The following is a 22,896-nucleotide window of genomic DNA, read 5'->3' as shown; positions in this document are numbered from 1 at the left end:
TAGGATGAAAGGATGAATGGATAGATCTATGGAAGAGACAAGAGATATCTTCTGGGGAGGGTCATGATGATTTGCTTCATTTACTTGGTGCCATAAGAGCAATGGTGCAACGTGGGGCTATTTTCGATTTCTTCCTACTCATGTTCTGAAAAATATATGGTTTGGTGCCAAACATCAGCAATTAACATTATGGCATTAACAAGGTCCATCTATTGCAAAAAACGGAAATGTTAACATATTATAGTATTTCTCTTTCATTTTGTGTAATGAGTTAATTTGATTTGTTTATATAAACACATTTCTCATGTGTTTTGGTGTGTGCTGCAACTAATATAGAAGTCATGAAGCATCATCATGACTTGCCTCTAGCCCCGCCCCTAGCCCCGCCCCCTCACTACACCTGTAGCTAATTTTAATGAGAACCTGCACTTATTTTTTCCCATTTAAAGCACTGGTTATACTTACATGCAAAAAGCTCGGCTGCCTATGAATTTCTACTCTTGGTGAATGGGCTGCAGGTGATGTATTGCCCCTCACAAAACATAGCACTTAGCACGAGCACAGAAAAGGGAAATGCAGTCTCTCTTGCCAAAAAATGGCTGCCAAACAAAATCTGAGAAATGAACAGAGCTTCAGCATCGCGGAAAGGGAACGATTAATGGGCACTGTTTTTAAAAGCACAAGCACTGATTGACTGAAACAGGTAATGATTTATTGAATGCAAATGACATTGGAGAAGCCATTCCCCCTCTGACATGTTTTGTGCTCAGGCATAATTTGAAATTATTTCAGAGCGAGGTTTTACAAACTGTAGTTGTGAATAAATAGCAAAACCCCCAAACACAAGCCTGTAATAAATGTGCTAGCAAGTGCATGTAGATTTTGGTATAAGAAGACTCCCATAGTTTATGGGCAATAGTGTACTCATTTAAAAGAACTAAAGGTGTGTATCACTGCAAAAGAGTCAAGCTCAGGATAAATACAGTGACATGAAGAAGGATTGGAAGGCAGAGAGACAGTGTTTCATTTTTTGCATACCCGCATATCACGATGCAGGAGACAAGTCCTGCTACTACATAGGCACAAATGATGCCTCCTTCCAAACGTCACCTGTCCGTGCAGCACACATTCCAATGCTACAAGTAGGTACTTCTTGGCATTACACAACAACACCATGCGTGAAAGAAAGTCCTTACTGTGGGCCTCATTTACGAGACCCTAGCAGCACTTTTGCGCTGCCAGAGCATTACTTTTTTGACGCTCCAGTGGCGCAATGTACCACAGCATATTCACAAAGCCATTTTACATGGCTTTCCATGGCCTTGTAAATATGTGCCCCTGTCACTCAGGACACTGCGTGAAAGGGGCGTTCCATGGGTGTTGCTGGGCCAACAGCATCCATGGAATCTGAAGCATTCCCAGATTTATGAGGAATCTTAAACCTGCGAATGCGTCACATACCTGCACCTCCCCAGGGGAGGCGTAGGAGTGGGGCAACAAGGAGAAATACTTTTATTTCTTCTCGTCTTTTCCTCTTTCTATGCGCGCTACATTCTGCAACGCTCGTGAAACAGCAAATTGCCATCAATTATTGTTTTTGTGTAGTGAGATGTCCCTTCCTGCACAAAAACAATCATCCCGCAACGCAGGCACCCTTGCAACATGATGCGAAGGTGTCTGTGTTGGCTTACGACTGCTGTTTGTGCGCCAGCACATGGGAGAAGGACAGGAATGCGCTGTATCTTGTAGATATGGCGCATTGCTGCCCTTTTCTTTTGACTTGTTAGTAAACTCTTCAAACGATTGAGTCCACTGCTTTGTCCTGCCCACTGCATGATTCGTGTCCAACACAAATTACCTCTGCCAGATTCAGCTCACATCTGCTGCCACAGCACCATTTCCAAACATATAGGACTTGAATTGGGCATGAATTGTTGATTCACAAAATCAGGCCTTCATGGAACATTGCAACATTTTTGAGTTGACTGCACTGACTTTCGCGTAATGAAGGCTTTTTGACAGAACCTTGCAAGGCTGATCAGTGTTCTAAGAAAAATATAAGTTTACTGTAGGAGCGGTTCCATACACTGGGAGAAAGGTATTGTTTCTCATTACCCATTATTTGGTGCCACTTTCAACTAGGGAAGCGTAACCCGGGTTTTAATACCCTTTTTGGGTGGCCTGGTATCGAATACCATTTCACTTTTGAGCCTCCAGCTGAGACATTGTTTTTTTAATGGTTTGTAATATTGTATGTGCAATGCGTCTTATGTAGCCAACAACAATCCGGGCACGCAGTTCTATTAGTGCCAGACTCTTCAATCAGTCTATGAATTAAACAAATGTGATCCACTGTACTAAAAATGCGAAGTATTATGCTGTAAGCTGTTCCCTTTGACCTTTGTTATGGAGCAGCATAATTTGGTGCCCACCTCTTTCATATGCAATGTATGTACTCAACATATTAATATGTGTGCATGTTTATTAATCATTTGCAGTAAGTGGCTTTATATTCGTTTTAGTGAGAGCCACCCTACAGTGCTTAATTTGTAGAAAAATAAGTGCCACAGCTGTTATCAGAAGACCAAAACAGGTTGCACCACACAATGCCCCAGCCATGCTGCCAATGACAGTAACAACACAACTAGTAGCTATCACACTCCTACAAGTGCAACAGTTCAGATTATTTCATGGCCCCCCAAAGCTATAATAATGGTTTGAGCAGCAGGTAATAATAATGTTTAATATATATTGAATTCATAATTAATTGTTGTTGTGTTCATCTCTAAATTAGCCAGACAGCGACACCTTGTGGCAGTCTGTCTTAAGCGATTGTCGCAAGTTCGCAATTATGTGTCGAGCACCGGAAACCACCGGCTCAAATTAAGCACTGCTTGTATATTTAGCTGAATTATAGAAAATGTAATCACCATTAAAGGAATGCATGCTCTCTTTAAATTGCATCTGATACAATCAGTATGCTAACTGTATTCATTTAGAACCTGTTTAAATCTAGCGTTGGCCTACCTGTAACCAGGACTTAGTGTTCATTTTATGTTTAATGATAGTGTTTGTGTCTTGCTTTCTCTTCTTTTCAGATGTCTTATCATGCATCTCACTAACTTACAATAGGTTTATTGTTCATTGTAATAAATTAGCAGACTACTGATCTTTTTCATCTTTGCCCTCGGATATGAAGACTGAAATGGTTGGAGACACTATCGTGCCCACTGATGTTATATCCAAGGTCATCCAGATGATTGATTCGTTGATGGCAGTTGGGAAAATACAGAGTCTACCTGCTACTAGAGAACACTGTCTTTTGATTGGTTTGTATAGTGTAAGTTGATAAGGAGAACCTTTCTGGAAACTTCTTTCATGCCTTAATTGTGTGCTGTTTATAATAGCAGGCCCTATTCTGACTTTGCTGAGAGAAGACCTCTTCTCGACCTTAAATCTGGTTCATCTGAGGCTGGTACCTTCCTCACAAACTTTCCGCTTACCACTTTTGATACTTTATTTAGAATAGGTAAGTTCCTCCATGGAATTGGATGTTAGCTCCTTTATTACACTACAAGTCGACAATCAAAGGTCCATACGATCAGTTGGGGAATTTTTTTGATGATTTTGCCCAGAGATTGAGATTTAAGAAAGTCTGTTGTATCAATTATATACATTGTTATTTATATTCATTGACCTCCATACCTCCACAGAAAAAAGGTAAAGATTGTCTAGACTACATTTGCTAGGAGAAAAATAACTGAAAACTGTGAAAGAATGTGTATCTGTCAAACTCCAGAGGTGCTGGAATACTCTCGCTGAAGCATCAGACTCACCCTGTCCTTTAATGCCTTTAAGAATTCTCTGAAAACCCACTGGATCCATGCCTACCTAATTACTGATTTACCCCTAGTTTTTACACATAAGGCAGAAGTATTAATGTTTTCTTCTCCCGCTATCCCTTGTCTGTTGTCTTTCCCCCATTGGGGTTGATTCACAAAGGAATTTATGACTTAGGGCCAGATGAATGAAGCTCAAATGGGTTCGCAAACGCAGAAATATGTATGTTATATGAGAAATGGCCAGCAAGGGGTTTTGTTGGTTGTCTATTTTTCAGCACCGTTAGGACCTGTATTGGACAATTATGTAAACCAACTATAGCGTTCAGACGAAACCAAAATCTACGCGACAAATTGGTACACAGCAGATGGAAAAACAAAGACATAAACAAACAGAAAACAATTGATGGGAACCCTCTACCCAAAGGTAATCACAAATGTGGTAACTGCCATGCATGCGACCAAATAATCCCAGGCAACAGATGGATATATGGCCAAAAAAAAGGAAACTTAAAAGAAATGACCAACTGCAGAACCACGAATGTCATTTATCTCATCAAATGCCCGTGTGATATAGGGTACATAGGAGAGACGTCCAGAGAATTTCGAACTAGATTCTCTGAGCATAAATCTGCAGTCAGAACGCAAAAAATAAATGCCCCTATGGTACCCCACTTTCTCCAATATGGCCACACAGAGAAAGATATGAGATGGCAGATTCTGGAACATGTCCATGTACCACCAGGCAAAGAATCAGTGAATGTCCGCAAGAAACGCGAGACATTCTGGATACACCATCTGGACACAGTTCGACATGGACACAACGAGGAAATCTCTTGGATAGTGACATTATAACAGCATCACTCAGCCCCCACTTTTACCTATTTACATCTTAGGCAGGCAACCATCAATTTATCCATATGCAAAAATCTAGCCAATTTGGAGCGTCTTGAAAACCATCTTGGTACTGAGAAATTATGAACCTTCACAAAGCCCTCTGACCCCTCCTTCCCAAAAATTCAGCTATTCATTTAACATCCTGACTCGTTTTTGTTCACACATACCCCTCCAACCTCGGTAATAGTTTAATACGGGAACCCATTCCAACATGGCCGTTTCAGGTTATTGCCCTTTTTAGTCTCGCAACTATGTTTAGCCTTCTCAACACTATAGAGGCTCCATACTAGTCCTACTTCCGTGTTTACATTTACTCAGCTGTAAACAATCTCTCTCAATATACCGGCAATACTTAAACCCGTCGTTAAATCCGCTGCTTTCACTTTTAATACAGACCCAGGAACCCCAGGTTACGGTACCAGCCCTCGCCTAAACAGGTAAGATTCTAACCGCGCCACGACAGTACTCTAAATGTTAAATAAAACGCGTTCTCTCATAAAAGCCGTTCGAAACCTTTGACTTCACCCGCGCTATTTGCAATATTGCTGTGACTCTTTGTGCAAGCTTCAAACAGTAATCGTTAAAGAGAGGTCTAATGCGCGCTAACAACAGAACACGCTCTCTCATAAAAATCGTCCGTAACCTCAAACTTTACCCGCGCTATATGCAAAATTGCTGTTACTCTTTGTGAAAGCTTTAAACAGTAATCGTTACAGAGAGGTCTAATGCGGTGTAATAAAAACAACTAAGAAGTTTCACAACTAACTTGGGCCTTAGGAATTTCCATCTCGGCACGCATGCGCTAACTATGGGACACAAAACAACATAGCACCCGCTTTCGAGTGTTTATCTAATTGTTACTACCCCTCGCACTTTATATCCTAGAGCGGTATTGCAAATCCTGATCCATGCCCCTCTTTAAAAAGCAACGCAGGCTTTTCTTTTAAAATACGATGTTTAGGTGTCATCACCAAACCACTGTTAGCCGTCCCTGTGCAATTCCATCTATAATTATTTAAGTAGGTGCCCAAATATTATTATACGCAGCTCCAGCTGAGCCATACGCTGGGCAACCAACCTCAGAACTGTTATATATGCCTTAGTCACAATGTTTGACGCCCTAATCCATTATCTTTAAAGCTACATAGAACTACATTAACAAAGGCAGTGCATGCTAGGACAATATCTTAATGCCTAAATCTTGTAAAATGCGAGCGCACTAAAAACATGGCTTTCTGACAACACCCTGTTATTTTATCTTAGATGTAGAGGCTGGACGATCTCAACTCTCTGATTCTGGGAATGACAAGTAAAATGACCAGGTACCTCCAAAAGCTTTTACCTCGTACACTTCCTCTTGTCTGTCTGTCACCATATCTGAGATATACGAATACTTACAGATATTCCACCTTCTCTCATATAGAAGGAACATATGAAATACAGCAATCCTTATCAAACGACTACTCATTTAAATTGACAACAACCTGTGGGCTTCTCCTTATGTGATGCACTCTGTGCAACTAAGGTAACATGCCGAAATATAACAAAAATCTTCAGACTCGGTTTTCTCCTTTATATATACTTACTACTGCAAATATCATTTACAGCTTACGCATCACTAGCAATAGCTAGATTCTGTATCAACTGATATCTGTTCCAACACATCTCATCCAAGAGGTAATAATATTATATTCCTCTCCTATCCGGGAAACCGAGCACTGCATATTAGTAGAATGTCTTCTAGCACACTGGGTGCAACCTGGGGAAACTTTCTCTGCTCTCTAAATACCACTATGTCCCTCTGCTGTCCTGTCAAGACTTCACTCAGATTCTATACTAATTAGGTTCTTTGTTGCTGTATCTGAGCAGTTAATGCAATAAACTTAGAAAACACTATACTAATGTGAATTAAGCATAGATAAGATGCCATAGAGTAGTAATGGTTTTGCAAATCATACTGAATGATTATATTTACAAATGTTTTCTTTATTTTCAGAAAAAGAATACACTTTACAATGCCCCTGCTCTTTTAACACATGTAGAGACTATGTATATATGTTATTCTGTTATGTGTTGTCCTTGGCCCTGAGGAAGGTGACATCATCACCGAAACGTACGTCGGCCCAACATCCACAATTTGGATATAAATTGGTCAATTCCATACAGACCAAAATCTAACTGGCAGAACTATTACATCTAAGTTCCTACTGTAATTTACAAAGTACACCTTTGGGTTCATTTTTGTCTTATTGTGCTTAGTCTATGTATCTATGTTGTTAGGTATGTTTTTTAATAATTGCAATTGTATGATTGATATGTAAGGATGTATGTATGAATGTCAGGATTACAATAGATTGTTAGGGGCACATTTTTTCTTATGTCTTATTGTCTTAACTTGCACTTTACGGAATTCTAAAAACGGTTCATTAATTTTGATGAACTTTTGTTTAGTATGGTATATGACAAAACGATATGTATAGATGTATAAATGTTTACAAACAAATTTATCTGAAAAAAGAAAAGAAAAAAATAAATAAAAATATGTTTTGATAATACTTTGAAGCTTTAGCTGTCCTCTTTGGCATCTTTCTATTTGTAAATACTATCAGGATTTATTCCATGTAAAAGCAATATAGGTCCCTTTAGAGGTAATTCTTATATTTTGCTTGTCTCTGTCTCCCCCCTCTGGACCTAAAACCAATTGGGAGAACTCTCTCTCTTTGTCTGACAGATCTGGGTTGAATCCATCATCATTCTTTAGCTCACTTTGCCACCCCATTTCAGAAACAGCTATATGCAAATCAGTCTTGCCCCTGTGCCTCATGGGAACAGTCCAGACTAAGTTGTTTTTATTGCTTTATGTATCACCCTCTACTGCATCCAGATATGCTTCAAAGGACTCCTTCCATCTTCCTTGCTACTAAATGTGAAGCAAAGGCCAAATAGCCTCAGGGCAAATTACTAGTTCTTAGTATTATAGTGCCTTTTTCTTATAAATATAATTGCTAAACTCAGGTTCACAGGTAACACAGACCACCTCACATGGAAATAGTAGCATTGATGAAATATCCATTGTTCCCCTTGACCTTAAATGGTGGCAAGTAGAATTTTCTGACTCTAAAAGGGTGGCCTCATGCAAATTGCCTCTAAGTCCAGAATTCTGCCTGAGACTCAAATGGGGGTTGTGATGTGTACGCTTGTGCATGATCAGTGATCCAATTTAGTCAGCATCAGGAAAAGCTTCACAGTTAGTGCTTCTCTTAAAGGCACCTGCCTCACATTATATTTCAGTGCCACAGTCGGCAGGATAGAGTCAGCCGGCGGAATGCCAGCATAAGTCGGCATTACTTCATTTCCACTGAAAAGGAGAAACAACATCAGGTGAGTAGAAGATCCTTTATGAAGATATGGATGTAGCAATCGCCAGCTCCACCATCCTGTCAACCACCTCTACTCACGCACCTTCCAATGAATCCACAATCAAAGTTTCCTTGGAACGAGCCAACCAAACATTCTGTAGTACTCTCCTTTGTATTTTGGTGTTATTTTTGACCGTTTTTACACTATTGCGTGCCTTCCCAGATTTAGGCAGCGGGAAGGCTTCTGCTACTTGAAGGCAGAGATTGAAAATTCAGAGTTCCAGTCATTTTCCCTCATTTTTCGATGGTATCTAAGGTGGCGAGCTTCTCATTACCACCCTCAGTGTTTTGCAGTGTCCTGCATTTAAACTATACATTCTCATAATCCATCTCATTTCTTAGGTTACAAGTACTCATGATCTCACTTGTCCGATGTATGCATATGACGCTTGCCACTCAACTCTATACATGGCTGTTTTGTAGGCATTAAAAAGGTACGGGGTGCCTATCAATCTGTTATAGGGCATCTCAAGCTTGATGAGACATAGATGACCAGCTCTAGATTAAGAGACAGCAAAGGTCATCCTTATCTATATAAATAATGTATGTCTTGGTGCCCAACATATGTCTTCTCATTATCTCATCTGTACAGAGGAATACATGGCTCAGGCCTCCTGTTACATCAGCCACTCAAACTGCAAAGCAATACTTTGTGGCGCAGGAGGTTGAATGCTCTGTGGTAGATTCTGAAAACCTCGATAAACTCACCCGTATGAACTTTCACTTTGAGACATATTGAATTTACTCATCAACCATATCTAGCAAGGTTCAACAACACTAACTACAAGTCTCTGCATACATTGCATGCTGTACAGTTATAGAATGAGATGATAGCCCACATTTTAGTGTTTTACTGATCCAAAAGAATCAGGTTTTAATGATTTGTATACATCAAAAAAGTGACTACATTAACTTGGCACATGATTGGAGCTAACACCATGAGCAGCCAGCACAGGTAGGAGCTGTGGGGTTGTGGGGCAGTGGGGCGGGGTGGTGGTTGGGCAAGGTGGGGTGGAAGTTGACAGACAATGGAATAGGTAGCATTAAATACAAAATTTAATACAACCACTTATCGTGCGCTTGCCGCATCGCCGACTCAGCGATGCAGAGGGCGCAAGGCAAGTGGTTTTATTTATTTTTTAATTTAATTTTAACTATCCTGTCAGAAGTGTTCATCTCTGATCCAAAATGATCATATATATGCCAGATTGCCAGGATACCTGAATAAGGTAATTGTCTAGAAGTTGATCTAAACAGATATAACTTAAATAGTCAGTGGTTAGCCTGAACATCTTGTGTGAATCCAGTCCTTCTGCTCTTACAATGGAAACTCTGACCAAAAGCTATTCAGCCCACTTCCCTGTGATTATAGTGTGCTCTTGTTATTACTGTCTCTTACAAATGAATGACAGACAGTGCTGCTGGAATTATGCAGTAGGGAAAACACCAAATTATGTGGCAGAGTTCACTATATTATAAGTCAAGTAAATGCAAAATATGCTGTATACATTTAATAATAGCATTACTTCAATATTTTATTATTTTTATAATAGGTACTACTGTCTGGGCAAAGATCTATCTTCATTAGTACCAGTTTAACAACAGAATGCAGAAATAAGCAAATGAAACCAGCCCAGATAACTTTGCGATGGGCCTTTCATTGCTCACAAACGGGAAACATCGTTTACAACGCAGTGTTTACACCGCAGTACCTTTACAGCGATGCCATTACAACGCAAGTCGTTACTACAACTTGCAGTGGATGGCGCTGTTGGATAAGGAATATTGTAATTTTATATTCCAACACCTTCCCTACTGTTACGTGGGCTGGTGTTGGAATATAAAATTATAATAAACCCCAATCCGCGCACACCAACGCAATTCGTTGTAATGACTTTCGTTGTAATGGCAGCGTTGTAAAGTACCGCTATCTAAAAGATCGCGTTGTACTTATGTACATCCCTCACAAACACACATCTCCATATGTTTGAACTAGAAACAAATTGTTTTTGGTTAAAATCTGCTGATTATGCAGCAGATGATGTATTATGTGTCAAATTCATAACTGTGCAAAAAAAAGGCTGCTGCTGCAAAATCCCATAATTCCAGTGGTCCTGATTACAGATGATGCAGGCATGAACCACTTTGAAAGGTGCACTTTATTTATTGGACTAGATTTTATGAGAAACTACTTGAAAGGTGTAAGATAAGACGATGTTACATGGATCTCACAATCGGAGCCTTAGACAGTAGACTTATGCTTCAGCTTAGACAAGCTTATGGAGCAGAGCTTTGTCTTCCCAAATAAAATGAGACAGGGCTCAGTGTATATGTACATACTGTGATCATACAGTCACAGGCTAAGGAAAATACTATTAGGTGAAGGTTTTCACCAATCTGCATGAATTTACACTCTAATATAACCTCATGATATTTTCTAAAAGAAGATTTAAGGCCAAATGTACAATCTCATTTAGCGGTCCCGACCATGTGATTCGCTAAATCATTGGTTTTGTGAATGCTAAATGGATTTTTGGTATGTACTACACCCATTTTGCGATTCAGTAAGTGCTTATCAAATCACAAAATGGATTTAGAAATATATACAGAGTCGCAAAGTTGAAGGGTTGTGTTTATTGCGTTTCTTCCAAACTGTGATTCTAAATTCTGAGTATCAAACATCAGTTTGTCTTTTTTAAATACAGCAACTTTGGCCCCAAAAAATTGTTTTTTGCTTTTAGTAACACATTTGTTACAAAAAAATACTTTATCATTTTCTGAACAGCAATTACTATCTAAATGACAGTTCATCATGTTAAATAAAAACACACATTTTCACTTAAATATATAACTTTATTGCTAGTTAGTACACATATTGCAGCCATTACCTTGTCCATAGGTACCACACTGCAGTCATATATATCGTGTTTATAATATGCTCATGCACTCAGTATTGCCACAATTAATCTTCTATGCTCAGCTTTCTTCCATTTGACAGTTAATTTTATGATGTGCTGCAAGTATCACCAATATGCCTTTCAGTGCTAGGATGTGCCAACGGTATGACCTCTGTGGGTCCCGGAGTAGCGTGCTACCCGCCGAAAAAGCGCTTCAACGCCTCGTCAGGGGTAGTAAGCGCTATATAAATGCAATTACAATACAATATGTTAGTAAAAGGCCATGATGTGCCCCAGACATACCTCTCATTGGCCAGTCAATGTTATGATGGCTCCCAGGTGCCTGTCAAAGACCAGCCAGTGCATTATGTCTCAAAGATCCCCTACACCGTTGCACCCTAAATATCGAACACAGAATATCCATGGATAGAATTTTGAGGACAACATTTTTTTTAAAGTATTGACAGGTAAGTAATTCTAGATTTTCCATACCGAACTCGACATTTATGGACCAGCTCTGTACATATATCTTCAAGGTACGTAAATGTGGACTTATGAATAGTAAATCTATACTTCCTTGTATGGACTCACCTTTTGATATCAATTCCAATAAAATCTTTGAATGTCAAAACATTAATATAAAAGCAAACAATAAATCCAGATACATTAGAATAAAATTATTAGTAATTAAAAAGAAATTAGTTGTGACAACGAATAGCTGGTTTTAAAAACCATCCCACTCCCAAACACACATCCTCATCATTTAACAATTGTATGAAACGAAGAGTCACACTACTGTGCAAATTTATATTTCATTAGAATCAACAATACAAATTGTCTTGTAAAAAAATTCATAACATTTTTTAAAAAACGATAAAGTGCAAAATGATTTAGTCAAAGAAACCACCACAAGGACAGACGCAGACAGTGGAGCGGCTGTACTTGACCAATGGAAAAGATAAAAGATGATGAATGGTGCCATATCTGAATCTCAGTAGCAAAGCCCATTGCCTCGGTACCATGTACAACTGTCAAATATAGTTCCAAACATCACAGGCTTTAAAGGACCTTATGGCCGTGCCGAATGTTTGCTCAGCTCAACGCACTCTCTTTCCGATTTCCTTATCTCCTGGGACATACGCTTGCTTGGCAGCTTGTCCTCTTTTTTTTACAGACAGCAGGTTCTCAAAAAGATAAAGCCATCCCAGCTCTTCCAAATTCTGTGCAACCTATGCCACCCATGGTATTTTTAACCCTTTATCACATAAATAGGCAATCTAAAAGTGTGGCATGGTTTAGTTCAGCTTTGGGATGTATTCAGATTGAGAGGTGCAGCAATATAGGACAGAGCTAATTGTAATCTTCTATGTATGGTAAACCACGTTCTTCGTGGCAAATTAAGTGGGATGTGGAGTGCGGGAGTGAAAGAAGTTGTCTACAGATTCGATTTTCTTCATCCTGTATGGTAGAACAATCAGTTCAACTCCACATACTTGCTCCATATGTAGCCATAGGCAAATGCTGAGTCCTAGAGTTATAAAAAAAAAAGGTATAACCGGTGTGCCACTCAAAGAACTCAACAAATTGAAGATAGTGACTAAGGCTTGGCTAAATTTTAAGTGTCAATCAGTTATATTGGGAGCCTAAAATGTGGTAGAATCAAACACAAATCCCAAATACAGAAAATTTGAAACTCTTTCGAGTCTTTTGTCATCTATATTGAGGTTCCAGATTAGACATGAATATTGAAAAAGTCTTAGCTAATTTACATAATGAATTTTGAGTACGGGCCATAAGACAGCGTCGGCACATTTAGGAGAACTGGAGTCGGGACCAAATTAACCAAGGGTTCGGCCTGGCTAGTAAATGATGACTAAGCTTGTTTATTTATAAAACAAAAGAAAGTGGCGTGAGGATGGAACGTTTTCGTACTCTGTGCCGCAGTTTGAAACTCTCTGAATGCTCTCCATTAGGACTAATTCTAATACTAGCAAAAAAAACTTTATTTAAAGCTGATAAAAAAATGCACCAATATAGCATTCAGCCCAAAATCAAGCAAAAACAACCAAAGTTTTACACAGGTCGTCTTGTCAAAAGCACAAGATAAGTCCATAAAGACCAGGTAAGGCAGTGCCTACCTATGGTATACTTACCAATTAGCAGATCAAAATTCAGGCACTGCTCAATTGTATCAAAAAACAAAAAGAACATGTATATGGGAATTATCTAGGTCCAGCAACCCCCCTTCTTTACTAAATTCACACAGAATGAGTGTGATGTTCCTTTAGTAAATTAATACAACACTGGTGTTGGTACTACAAGTCTGACTTAAAGGTCATATTTTTTGGGATGTGCAAGCCCTGACTCACGAAGTGGAATGCTTCACCATTGGGCTGTGCTTCTCGCTGGGTGGGTGCTGCAATGCCCAGCGGGCTCCTATGAAGGGACTCTTTGCTGCAGATCTTTTACTCGTTCGGCTCATAATGTTAATGGTTGAGTGTTGCCCTATGTCTCACTCAGAAGATAGAGGGGTGGATTGGAATGTGAAGTAAACATTGGCTACAGGTTATTAACCGACAGACTTTGTTCTTCAGAAACAAAATCTCATGCCAAGGTTAAAAACAGGGATAAGAACAATGGAGATCAGGTTCTTGAAAATAAGATCAACATGTTTCATTGCAGGTGTCAAAGTGCTCTTTGTAGAGAGAGATAACTCCTCCTCTGCCCCAGTCAACAGGGAATGTTGGGCCTTGAAGTCCTAAACCCCTCTGAAGCAAGCGGCGTCTAGAACAGTGGGTTTCAAAGCACCCTTTGTAGCGGAAGAAAATTCATCCTCTGCCCCGAATCAGCAGGCAATGCCGGATCTTGAAGTCCTAAATCCCTCTGCAGCAAGCAATGTCCCATGCCATGGGTATCAGAGTGCTCTTTGTAGAGCAAGAAAGGTCTTCCTCTGCTCCCAGTAAGCAGAGAATGCTGGGCCTTGAAGTCCTAAAGCCCTCCGCAGCTAGCGTCGTCCACGCTGCTATTTCACCTTTCAATACTATGTCCCTTGATATTATGTCTTTGATATTCTTCTACCAGGATATTGTGAGGGCCGGGCGTAATAAAACTTGAGGGGGGCACCATGCAAGGTACATGGAGGGCCCCCCACACTCCAGACCCTGTCAGTAGCTCTCAGCCGCTGCCGCTGTGAATAGTGCCGGAGGGGGGCCCTCGGAGCTTGTTGCCCCATGCACCGTACGGGCTATTGTTCCGTCACTGTCTTAGGGTCGAAATTTAGTAGTACAACCCCTCATAGGACCAGCCAGTGCACAACGTACCCCAGTCATTTCTACATTGGTCTCTTAGTGCCTTGATATGTCTCACACTAAGTCACAGCAGTTTAAAATGCTCTCAAATTTGTAAACCTTTTGAAAGCCCTGCCTTTAATAAATTTAGAATGATGTTGCAAGCCTTTTGTGACTTAGGGTCCCATTAAGATAGTGGGCGGATCGCCCCTGCCATATTACAATGGCTGGGGGGTCTGCGGCGGACAGAAAGACCGTCCGCCGCTTTTCCGCCAGTTCGACATGTCGACCGGGCGGAAAAGGGTTCAATTTGGTGGCGGTGTCTGAAAGACACTGCCAGCCATATTAGAATGTGGGATTTGAAATGCGGAGTCTGCTTGGGGAGCCTGTTGCGAGCCCCCAGGGAATCAGAGGGGTGCACATGGTGGGTACCTATTGTACCCCGTGCAGTTCCATTGTGCATGGAAGTGCACAACATGTCTTCCTGGCATTGTGGCGGGCGGTGCTGTGTGCACCGCCCGCCACAATGTTAGGAATGCAGGATGCGCCCGCCACTGTGGGGGGCGCATCCTAATGGCACCCACGGGACCCCTGCCCTTATGGCGGGTGTTCTCTTTTTACCACGGTATCCGTCCGCCATCCTAATGTGCCCCTTAATGTTTAGATGCATTTTTATTAAGTGTACATTATGTTTGTGAACTGATTGTCGAGGATACAAAATATATGCAAACATTTGGTTCATTAAAGTTTGATTCTTTTTAAATCATATTGAGGGTATGGTTTTAAGGATTTACAATGAATTTGTAAATTATACTAAAACCTTTTCGACAATTTAAATGACATTGAAAATCCTTTCCAAACATGGTGTTTAGACATTTTAAGGAGAAGTGAACTTTTATGTAATCCTTATGCCAACTATCTCTTGGAAACTTTGTACATGTTTGTAATCATTTCCGATGTAAGTTTTTACTCATTTTGACTATGTTTTGTAAACCATAAAACCCCCAAAACATGTAAATGAATTACTTTTTTTGCATTAACTAAGCTGTGTGTTTCAAATAGACTATTAATCAAGATTTCATTGTAAATTACTTTTGAAAACATTTAGAAATACACCCTATTCCTGTCCATTAAATGTTTGCTGCTTTTTGTCATGTTATGCTTACTGTAAGTTTACGAAGTACTTCTCTTTTGAATTCCACAGTTAAACAAAAGTTTACTAAATTATAGAGCTAAGGTCCAAATAGACCTGTGTAGCTATATAAATATTTATTTTGCTCTGCTAACATAAACCTAAAGTTTCCAAAGAGGTTTAACAAGTATATAACATTTGTGATCATGTGGTTTGCATAGTTATGCACATAGGTTACCAAACTGGCAAATATTACTTTTTTAGACTGTAAGGTGTCCCAGAGAGGCAATTAACGCAAAGGGGTGTCTCGGGTCTCCCCTACATAGGCCAAATAATACTAAGATGTACCTATGGTTTACCCACATGGGCCAGTCAATACCACGACGGTGCCCAGCCTAACAATACCTTGTTGGTTCATAATGTAATGTGAGGACATTGCTGTGTACATTTTGACCAGTTATATGAGGCGGGTGGCATATGTACAATCGAAGAAAATCTGAAAATGTATATGTTTATTTAAAATAGAGAATAGTGATTCTTTGAAAAGTACCCCAGGTATATCCATTAGTATAGTCAATGTCATGATGCATCCCAGAACTCAAGCATACTGATTCACATGTACCCGACTTCTCTCTGCTTCCCAGTTTGTTCTGCAGTCCTATTACACTCTTGCTGTATACAAGGAGTTATTAAACATGGATGTCGATGAAGCCACCTCAGCCACCACCAAACATAAGCGTTCACAGAATTCATAGGCTCATGCCATCCAGTCCCTAATTTGAGCCAAGGTTTTCAGGTGGAGTCCACAGGCACTCTTTTTTGAGGACTGGCACTTATTTTTGAGGACCGGCACTTATTTTTCCTCATCAGACTTTGACCCAGAGCAAGAGAGAGAAAAACACACAAGACTAACAGAAGATGAGAGCATGGATAAAAAATATCTGCCAAAGTAAACTAAAGGGACAAGAAGTGTCTGGTGGGGCATTAAACAGGCATGGGATGATCAAGAGTAGCCAGACTGCAAACTCGGCACGCTGACATTCAATAGCACCAGCCACAGGCTTATGAGAACAACTGTGGATGCCGGCATTTACACTTTAACAAATTAAGCACTGATGCCATCTAGTCCCATTGCTTTACCCACCTTTAGGTGTGCTACACAATTTGCAATTATCGGGCTTGTGTAGAATTTGGCAGTTTGGCAGATGTCAGACACCACGTGTACACTCTAAATTGGAAGCAAGGAAAGTCTACAGATTTTTTTCAGATGTTCCACAGTTGTCAAACTTTCAATAGACCTTATGTCTTTCAAAAGCAGAACGCAATCACTGTTTTCTGCTGTAAATGTTTCCCAAAAATAATTTCTTAATGAAGGGACTTTTGCATGACCTCTCCCTCCACCCTCTGGTCTTGGGGTTAATACTCTAATATTAATATGTTGTGTCTCCTTATTCAACTATATAATTCAATATTCATTTAATTATATCTTAGCTCTCATAACTGCCTTCTCTGTACCTCCCCTCCCTCATCCTACTGTCCTGAGATTCCTCACACCTTTAAAAAGCTGATATGGGGTACAGAAAAAAAATATCACCTGGTTCGTACATACCCTTTACAAATAAATATTGATGTGTACTAAATAATCCTGTCACAAACTGTGCCCTCAATGAAATTGCATAAGCTTAATGATGGTGGGTCTTGCAACTGATTTTATGCCCTTTTAGAACATTGGCATGTTGGGAGCTCCATTGTAGACAATGACATGCTCAATGCTTCTACGGGCCGGTAAAGGCCCGTAGAGCATCAGTCTAATGTTTTACAAAGGCCTCTCGGAGCTCGAGGGGATTTAAAACCCCTCGAGCTTTGAGAGGCCTTTGTTTTATTTGTTAGAACATTCTTCCTTCTCAGGGCAGAATGTTCTAATAGCCTTATAGCCCTTCGTAGCAGGGCTATACCGGTTATTAAAGCCCTGGTACCTTGTTAAAGTAACTCGCCTTCGGCTCGGGACTTTAACGCAGGAGCGGGCCTTTAAGAGCCGGTATAGCCCGCTACGGTGGGCTATAAGGCTATATTGCATACTCCAGGGTTCTAAGTTGGTTTTAGTGGCATAACGTGTAATGATAGGCCCTTTTGCAGAATGAAAAGATGAGGCCCTGTGTCTCTCATCTATCACAGATATTTACTGGCCTTGGGTGTAATTGGGCCCCCGAAGAATTAAGGGCCTCTAAAATGTTGGGGACCCCCTGTACTGCAGAGGCGCTGGGATACGTAACACACCTGTTTTGTTTACAATGTATTTTACAACTTATATATCATAGTGCAGTGCCACCTGGCATTCCTCTGTTTAGGTTTTCAGTTTATTTCGTTTTCCCCTTACAACTGAGTTTGGTGGCTGAGAGGACTAATACAAGCAGTGCAGCCACCTGCGTTTGACATCATCGCAACAGGCTCAAATCCCAGTGGGTTCACCCAGCCTTTGTCCTTCTGAGGCAGATGACACAAGTTTCATTGAGTTTGGTAATAAAAATATCGGTTATCCAGCACCAATGGCTGAAAGTGTACTTTCCAAATACAGGTCATGGATACAGACTTTGCTTTCGTCTAGAAGGGTATATTCAGCAGCTCTTCGTTATCAGTGATGAGAGAGGAGAAACCAGTGAGTGAGAGCAAAGTTCTCAACTAGAGTCTACCTCATTAGGGGAGAGAATAAAGGATGCTAGATTGGGTCAGTTCCCTCAAATAAATGGACACTAACCCCCATATTTCCTGTCATTCCATATATTCTTCTTTTAATTGCTGAAGTAAGCAAAGTGATATTGGACCTACGTAAAACTCAGAAGTGCATAAAAATAAGAGTGTGACAGCAATCCCTCTGATGCCACCGGCACTGCACCAAGCATGCTGTGTGAAAGTTGAGCCAACAAAAACATTAATAGGCAGAAATACCAACAAAACGCTGTTGTAAAATATTTGCAAGTTTGACTGACCTTTAAAATATCAGGGAGCGGGGTGGGGGTTGGTGGCAGTCGACAGATGATGGGATAGGGAAAATTAAATAAAAAAATAAATAAAAGCACTTGCCTTTGGCTTGCCGCTTCGCCAAGTCAGCGATGCGCCGAGAGCAAGGTAAATAGTTTTATAATTTTTTTTATTTAATTTTCCCTATCCTGACGTCTGAGATCAGATCAGATAATGCTTTATTCGATTTTGTTTCAAAATCATAAAAGCATACAAATAAAAGACAATCATATTTAAAAAGTCTGCAAACATACAGACAGTGATACAATGCAGTCAAATATCTACAGGTTAAAATAACTACAAGGTAAAAAACATGTGCCCAGACTTTTAAAGTACTTTCCAAATTTAAAAACGTGCTGTGTTTAAAATTGGGATTACCAACTAAGCTAATACATGAGGCTGTCCCTTTATACAATTTCATCAGCAGTTACAGTTATTATACCGCGAATCAAGTCTCTTAGATGCAAAAAAGTTACTACCACTGAGAGCATGAGGAACCCTTCCCAGCAGATAGGTATGGTCTGCCTTTGATCTTATAGGCGGGATATATGGGGTACTTGGGTAGAAATCATGCAAGTCCCACACAGATATGGGTCCGTCTGCTTTTTGGGGCGGGTTGGATCGTAGATAGGGGACAATGTTCCTATTTCTAAATTTCACTAGAACCAGGTCCCCGCTGATGTCTTTGGTTAAAGATCCTAGCCAGCCCACCCTTCTAACACACAGGATTCCACCGTCGTGATTGGGTGTGAGTGGTCTGTTTTTAGATAGCCAGAATATGACCTTATTTAAAAGTTCCTGGCGTCTTTCGGGTTTCTGGGAGGGAGCCGGTATTCCTGAGAGAACGAGGACAAATGGGGCGGCTTCTGGGGGTAAGTGTATGGATGCTGCTTTGTTTGGGTCCACTCTGGCAGCAGTATACTTAGTAAACCCAGATTTAGGGGCGACTTTAGGGGCAATTGTAGCGGTTTTGTTAGGAAATTGTGGAGGGGTTTGGGCATATTTACTTATGTTAACAGGCAAGGGAGCATTGGGGGCAATAAATAGGTCAGAACCGTTGGGTATTACCTTCTTAGAAGTGGACGGAGAGTTGATTTTAGTGGTTTTCTCTTTTCTTATGGTAGTTGGTGAAGGGGCTCTTCCCCCACTAGATAGATCTTTAGTGGTTGGTGGAGAGTTGGCTTGAATGATTTTCTCAATACCTGTTAGTCTATCACCCAGGGCGTTAATTTTTTCTACCAATGGTAATACGATGGAATTTAACAATAGCTCTAACTGAGACAATAAAGGGAAACGGGGAGAAGATACTTGGTCGTCACATTTTCCAGCCTCCACCGTAGTTAAGGTGGGGTTAGTGACTGGCGATGTAGGACCAGCGCACAGTTTTAGTATTTTCGGATGATTCCCACTGTCATTAGTCCCGTCATGCTTCCTTTTAGCGTTTGGGCCCTGAAACAATGCAATATCTTGGGTATTGTCTTTTTGAGATGGTAAAGATGAGTCACAAGGTTTCCTAATTGGGGTAATGGTGCTGATGCCTTTTCAGGGGATGGTGATACCACTGGGGCATACTTAGTGCCACACAAAGTGTTTATTTCCTCCCAAAAAGGCAAGTTCTGCGGATTATCAGGGATCAGTGGCGGAGATTGCCTAGTATCTATGGATTGGCGCGGGTCATTCTCAGCTTTGCTAGAGGTGGGCATTGTTCTACTGGTCACGGTAAAATTTAAGGTCCCCTGACCTGGGTCGCGCTGTGAAGGAGATTTCATATTGGTCCCCTTGCGTGTCATAATACAGTGTGGTACTAAAAAAACGATGATGATGGCTTTAAGGGGAAAATAAACTGTCCATAGAGTGTCAATGAATAGTTCAAACCAATGTACCTCCACTTGTTGAGGAACTAAAGGGGGTGTCCCGTCCCGTCCTCCGAGGGCCTCCGAGGGCCACAGAGGGCCCGCCCTTTGCCCGGGCTTAGCCCGGCGCAAGTCCCGCTCACGTCCTGCGACGCGGGGCTGCTGTTTGAATTTAAGGCGCCTCCAGGGGCGGTAACGGTATCAGGCGGCTTCCTGCCGCAAAGGACACTGGGGGTCGTAGTCTCCCCCGCTCGGCGGCCGCACCGGGATGTCACAGGCTGCAACATCGGGGGAGACAGAAGGCAGGGACCAGCGGCGAAAAAGCTCTCCCCAGGTGAGGCAGGGGAGGTCCGATTAGGTCGCCGGCGGCAAGGGTCCGACTTCCCCCCCCTGCCCAACTTACCTGTACCGGCCATGCCTGATCACAGGCCAGTGTATTTCACACACAACTTGGTTTTTCTTTTGCCAGGTTGGAATAGTGCACTTTTTAGCAGACACTAACTAGAAGAAAGGGAAGGTTTCTTGAAGACCGTGATGCTCATATACAATGAGTGGTCTTTGAAGGACTGGATTGTGGAATCCCAGCCGATTTTGAGGTGTGCCCATGGTACGTCTTGCAGTCAGCTACTCAACCTCATCTGAACCTTCCTAGGTCCTTTTGCTTAATCTTTCCAGATGTATAAATCAGAAACCTGGGCCACTAGTGGACTGTGGAGTTTCCACCAGAGCATCAATAATGATTTCAGAAGAGGTAAACAATGGGTTGGAATTCTGCTCTACTGGCATCCAATAAATGGGTGTGCTACTGAACCATGACTGTTGCACATACCTAATGTTTTCATTTTATACCTTACATTTATTACTTTCTTTAGATTTTTTTTAATTTGTGTCCTTTCTTTTTTTATAATTTTAAACTGTAAGCATGCACTTAGAGCTACCACTGAAACACTCACCCGATCTTCTTCTTCCCTCAGATCTGGCATGGTGCTGATGCAGAGACTGACTGCAGTGATGGCAACAAAAGATACTGAGAGGCAGGCGAAAATCTTCCCAGGGATCCCTGAGTGTGGGTTCTCTACCATATCCCTGAGCCTTTTCATGCACTGATCCAGACGACTGCTGTCCTGCAAGGCACTTTGCGAATCCTCCTTAATGATACAAAATTCCCCCTCATACATCCTCGCCTCTGCCATCTCCTCTTCCTTCTGCCGCAGCTTCCTGAGGCAGCACCACTCAAGGTGCTCCTCCTCAATCCCCCAGTACACCAGTTCATCTTGGAAGGAGAGAGCACACATTTCCCGGAGTATCCTTAATTTCCCAGCTGCCATAAATGACATGATAGTCCTGAAGGCACTAGGGTTGCGGTCAAAAAAGAACTCGTTGCAGCTAATGTCATAGTCATCACAGATGTCCATGATCTCGTCATAGTTGTTACAAGATTTAAGTTTTACAAGTCTTGTCAAAGGGCAGTCCTCCAGGGTGGTCCATGGAATTCTGTACTTAATGCCCCCCACGTTGATGATTACATACCTGGTGCAGTCTTCCAGAAGCCCCCTGTAGCACTTGTCCTCCCCCGGAAGGAGGAGCTTAGCATTTTTGTAGAACAGTCCTTTCTTTGTCTCTACTTCACACAAGTCTTCCAGGTTTTTAAACCGAAAGCCAGTGAAGTCTGGATCTGCTTTCCCTGCGAGCAATGCCATTTCCGAATACATTGGGTCTTTGCATTAAAACAGGTGCCTTTTGAGAGAAAATGCAGGTAGCAGGGTGTTGGAACTATATCCCTCTAGGTGAAGAAACTCTTGTACAAAAACAGCTACATCTGAAAAAGAAAAAGAGGTGTTACTAAGTAAAGACATTTAAATGTCATATATTTGCAGATTTTACTTTCTTCCATACTATAGATTCTCATGCAGTTAGCATGGGCACTACCAGGACAAACTTAGAATATCTGATATTGTTACTGACATTATGGAACCCCTACAAATGATGCATACCAGTACCATGGTACAACACTCAATATGGACTCACCACAAGAAAGCCTAAATTCAGTGTCTAAATTTGTAAAAAAAAAATATATACGTGTAGATGCCCACAGTTTTTCTTAGGAGCCCACCGCTGGTGCTGCTGAATGCCGGAAATGCTGAATACCAAGGCTGTCTAATCTTAATTCCATCTCAAGCCTCTCTCTTCCATCACCATAACCTTCCCTCTTCATCTTACTACCATGCATTATTTTTCATCCCTTTAACACTGTTTTCTTTTCTCTTTCTTCATTTCTTCATTTTTTCCATTTCTGTCTTTCTATCTCTTGCTATGGAACTATGGTCTTTACTTAGAGTTGGGCAGACAGAATGATTTGTCACAAATGTGGTGAATGTACAGTCCGTTGTATTAAAAATGTACTGTAGGGTAACTTGTCACAATATCGAAAAAAAAATATTGACTGGGCAGAACATCGAGTTTTTCATATAGAATGACAGAATATCGAATTGCAAAAATATAGTGGTGCAGAATATCGAAATTCAGGTATGAAATATCGATTTTCATAATATCG

The 22,896-nt window shown here is 41.0% G+C and overlaps 1 protein-coding gene across 1 annotated transcript in view; it reads right to left on the bottom strand.

The window, feature by feature from the left end:
* Positions 1–22,161, bottom strand: part of LOC147723142 (voltage-gated potassium channel regulatory subunit KCNG2-like) — a 468,998-nt gene extending 446,837 nt beyond the window's left edge. Inside the window, exon 1 of the mRNA XM_086965523.1 lies at positions 21,296–22,161. Within this exon, the coding sequence (XP_086821649.1) occupies positions 21,296–22,054 (759 nt within the window). The 5' untranslated portion in view covers positions 22,055–22,161. The remainder of the gene's footprint in view (positions 1–21,295) is intronic.
* Between the last annotated feature and the right edge of the window lie 735 nt (positions 22,162–22,896).

The sequence above is a fragment of the Lissotriton vulgaris genome, chromosome 4_1 (assembly GCF_964263255.1).
Source record: "Lissotriton vulgaris chromosome 4_1, aLisVul1.2, whole genome shotgun sequence".
Taxonomy (NCBI): Eukaryota; Metazoa; Chordata; class Amphibia; order Caudata; family Salamandridae; genus Lissotriton; species Lissotriton vulgaris.
This window is presented reverse-complemented; position numbering and strand designations above follow the sequence as displayed.